General features: G+C 46.7%; 1 protein-coding gene across 1 annotated transcript; it reads right to left on the minus strand.

The window, feature by feature from the left end:
- Nucleotides 1–809: 809 nt before the first annotated feature.
- Nucleotides 810–3,432, minus strand: CKS2 (CDC28 protein kinase regulatory subunit 2). Its single transcript, XM_071580677.1, has 3 exons — nucleotides 3,268–3,432; nucleotides 2,422–2,549; nucleotides 810–1,227 (listed from the first exon to the last, which is right to left on the minus strand). The coding sequence occupies exons 1-3, from the start codon at nucleotides 3,324–3,326 to the stop codon at nucleotides 1,175–1,177; spliced, it is 240 nt and encodes a 79-aa protein (XP_071436778.1). The 5' UTR covers nucleotides 3,327–3,432; the 3' UTR covers nucleotides 810–1,174.
- Nucleotides 3,433–3,719: the final 287 nt, after the last annotated feature.

The following is a 3,719-nucleotide window of genomic DNA, read 5'->3' on the forward strand; positions in this document are numbered from 1 at the left end:
ATGACGCGGCGGCGGCACGGCGCGTGCCCGTGGCGCGCCGAGCTGCGGCGGGAGCGGCGCCCGCGGCAGGGGCGGTGCCGGTGGGGCCGATCCCGATCCCGATCCCGCCCCGCGGCGGCAGGAACAGCGGGAATGCGTGCAGGCCATCGAGGATTCCGGGGGAAAAGCCCCGGGGAAGAGCACGGCCTAAGTAGAGGTCAGCGGGATTCCTAGTGCAGGTGCCGTGACCGTTCAGACCACTATCGAGACGGACGTTTCTCGCAGCTGTTTGAGGAGAGACTGCACCAAACTTACCCTTCTCTATGTCCATAATGACAAAGCACACATTGCACAGGGAGAGCAGGTACTTAATCAGGTAAGGCACATGCAGATGGATCTGGCTTTTGCTGCCCTTCCAAACCAGACACTACTGTAATGCTAACCCCTATTTGAAATGAACCCCTTCTACTCAGTGTTACTCAAACACAATATACTGAAGATCATTAAAAAAAACCCCAAACTGATTGTATGGCTACTTGTACAGGGTGGCCCCATGCTGCCACAGTGCCAAGTTTGATGCAAGACAGGAAGCGCAAGCTAAAACCCGAGTAACAAGCTTGTGATAGAAAGCAAACTGGTACTAACAGTTAACAAATGAGTATAAAGATCTCTATGCAATACTGATCAGTACTCAACACTGAGTTTATGCCAAGCAACCATAGAATAGGTTCAAGTTATTATTGTTTTCTGAACTAGGTACTCATAAAATGTTCAGCAACAAATGTTTTGACCAGTAAATTAGAACGCCAGGCATTGAGACATAGAACATTTAAAATGAGTTTATTTCTTTAGACTACTGGTGAACTATTGGATTTGAATATACTACAGTATAGCAGAAAAGATGAGTGCAAAAGTCAATGAACACAGAAAAAAAATTACCATCTAAGCAGAACATGCCAACACAAACATTAATACAATTTAAGTCAGAGAGGCACTTACACTGACAGTAAAGTCATCGCTCTTTGAACATAATAGCAGCCTATTGAAATTGCATTTGACTGAGCTTTGTTGCTGTGAATAAAACAGCTCATGCACAGGTTTGGATGTGTGTTTTGTAAATTTCAAGTATTCACCGAATACTACCAACATATATACACTCATATACATAGTTTCAGAAGATTGAAGAGGCGATGGCTTATTTCTGCTCATCCTTTGGAAGAGGTCTTCTGAAGAGCAGAATATGCGGTTCTGCAGAAAGAAAATCGAAAGCGTCAGTCTGTCTCTTAAAGGGATTTCTTTCACTTAGGCAGTTCTGGATGATAGTTGAAACTTGCTATCAAATAGAGCAAGAAATCTAAATAAAACCCCATGTGTAATATTAACAAACCAACATTGCAGTAGGTTTACAACAGTCAAACAGGTGTTTTTTAGTTTGATACTAAATGTTGGCAGTATCACAGACTTAAGATACTTACAGGAAGGAAGTATTGGAAAAAATAGAGTATTTTTAGTTATTTTTTAGTTACATAAGTACTATCTCTTTACATTAGGCTATTTGATGAACTCATACTGTAAACTTAGACTAACAAACTGCTAATGCTGTCTGTTAGGCACATCATGTCCAGCATCAACAAAATCCACTTCAGTTGATACAGCCAGCTTACATATTATTAATCTGAGTTAATTCTAAACACTTTCAATTAAAGTCTAAAGTATCAAAAGTAGCAAGGTAAGTGAAATACTGGAACGTTACACTAATTTCTTTACCTAGTTCTTCAAAAACTTGGAACTCTGTGGTGCTGCAATTAATCTATATAACTTTTTAATCAGGCTTATCAATGGTAAGTTACCTGGAATGGCTCTCCACACAGTACATCCTAGTTGGTAGAGTTTTAAGGCTTCACACCACATTAAATGAAATACTGATTTTTCAGTAGGCTCTATAGCTAGAGTTCAAAATGTACCATGGAATTTTCAGTGCATTAATACAAGACCTTAACTACACAAGCATCTACTAAGTTGTTGTCATAAAAAGTAGATGTGTCAGGTTTATGATTTAAAGATATTCTGCTACATAAAGTTTTGTTCAGCCATTGAGATATAAATGTTGTTCAAAAACTCAAAGTCTGTTTCTATGGGAAGAGGTAGGAACACTTTCCAGTCTCGTATTTTTGTCTACTGATAGTTCATATACACCTAGGACAAGGCTAGCATTTTGCAGTCCCAGGAGCAGGATGTGGAGTTTGAAAATAGTGGTTATGTTGCCTTTGTTGGCAAAGGACTAAAAATAGCAACGAGATTAAACAGGAGTCTAAAATTTCAGTAGTCAATTCGAGCTAGATTCCAGAGCAGAAGGAATTATGCATTACACACGGCGCCTAAGCACCAGGTAGTTGATGTTTTAGACTTTTTTTTCATCTGAATCTGTTCAGATATGTTTACCTGGGTCATGGATCATGTAGTGAACCCAACCAAGACTCTGCTGGACACCAAGACGTCTCCACTCTTCTTCAGACATCAGATGAGATTTTGGCACTTGTTTTGAAAGTTCTCGTGGCAGCATCACGTGTCTGTACGGATTTAATTATTAAATACTATTTCTGGACACTAGAAAAACCTTGAACAGATCTGCAGTGAAAAGCAGCAAGTTATAAATACCCACTTTCCCTATAAAAGAGCCGAGGTACTCTTACCACAAGTTTGATTATGAAACCTTTGCCACAGAGTCCAGTTTAAAATCACTTATGCCTATTAAACATCACATCTGTAATATAACTATATATTAGAAGCCAATGTGCCTTCTAAGAGATTAATTCTCCATCACGCGCCATTTATGTAAGTCTGCAGTCCTGGCAGCCATCTGATCAACTGCTTGAAACATAAGGATTTTGGACTTTATTTGGATATTTTTAATATCGCTTTTAAGTAAGCCTAGAGGAGTTAAACTTCAGCAGTCCCGCGCCTCAGCTGCTCGCTAAGCGATCGGGGCCAGCCGAGAGCAGCAGCCTGTCACCCGCCCCCCTCCCTCTCCCTCCCCCCCCCCCCCCACCTCCCACTTTTCCCAGCCGGTCTAAAGGCATGCGAAAACCCACCATGGACAGGCTGGGCACGCCTCTCCCCGCCGGCCCTGCGCCCACCCTGGTCCCGCTCCAGCGGCAGAGCCTCCTCCTTCCCTACGGGTGGCGCGTTCACATCGGCCGAGGCGCCTACCCGAGCCGCCGTCCTCCGGAACGAGTCTTCCTTATCCCCTCAGCCCCCTCCACAGGGCCCTCTCACACACACTCTTACCGGTACTCGTACTGCTCGTCGAAGTACTTATCGGAATAGTAGATCTGCTTGTGGGCCATGGCGACAGGAGCGGCGGCGACCGGAGCGGCCTTTCACCCTGTTCTCTCACGAGCACCTCGCGCACTAACCGCCCACTACCGCGCCCCGCGCCGTTTGAATCCGGCGGCTCAATTCCCATTGGCTGTTGCCGGGGCCGGCCAATCGCCTGCCGCGCTCCGCCCCACGCCGCCGCCGCGTGACCAGAGGGGGCGGGACCAGAGGGGGCGGGACCAGAGGGGCGGGACCAGAGGGGGCGGGGCGTGAGGCTCGCGGGCAGCTGTGATTGGCCAGCGGCGGCCGGGCCCGGGCGCGCGCGCCGTTCCAGCGCTTTCCACAGCGCCCGGGGGGCGGCGGGGACCGGCGGTGGCTGCGCAGCGCGCGCATGCGTGTCTCGGCCCGGCCCGGCCCGGCCC

The sequence above is a fragment of the Pithys albifrons genome, chromosome Z (assembly GCF_047495875.1).
Source record: "Pithys albifrons albifrons isolate INPA30051 chromosome Z, PitAlb_v1, whole genome shotgun sequence".
NCBI lineage: Eukaryota > Metazoa > Chordata > Aves > Passeriformes > Thamnophilidae > Pithys > Pithys albifrons.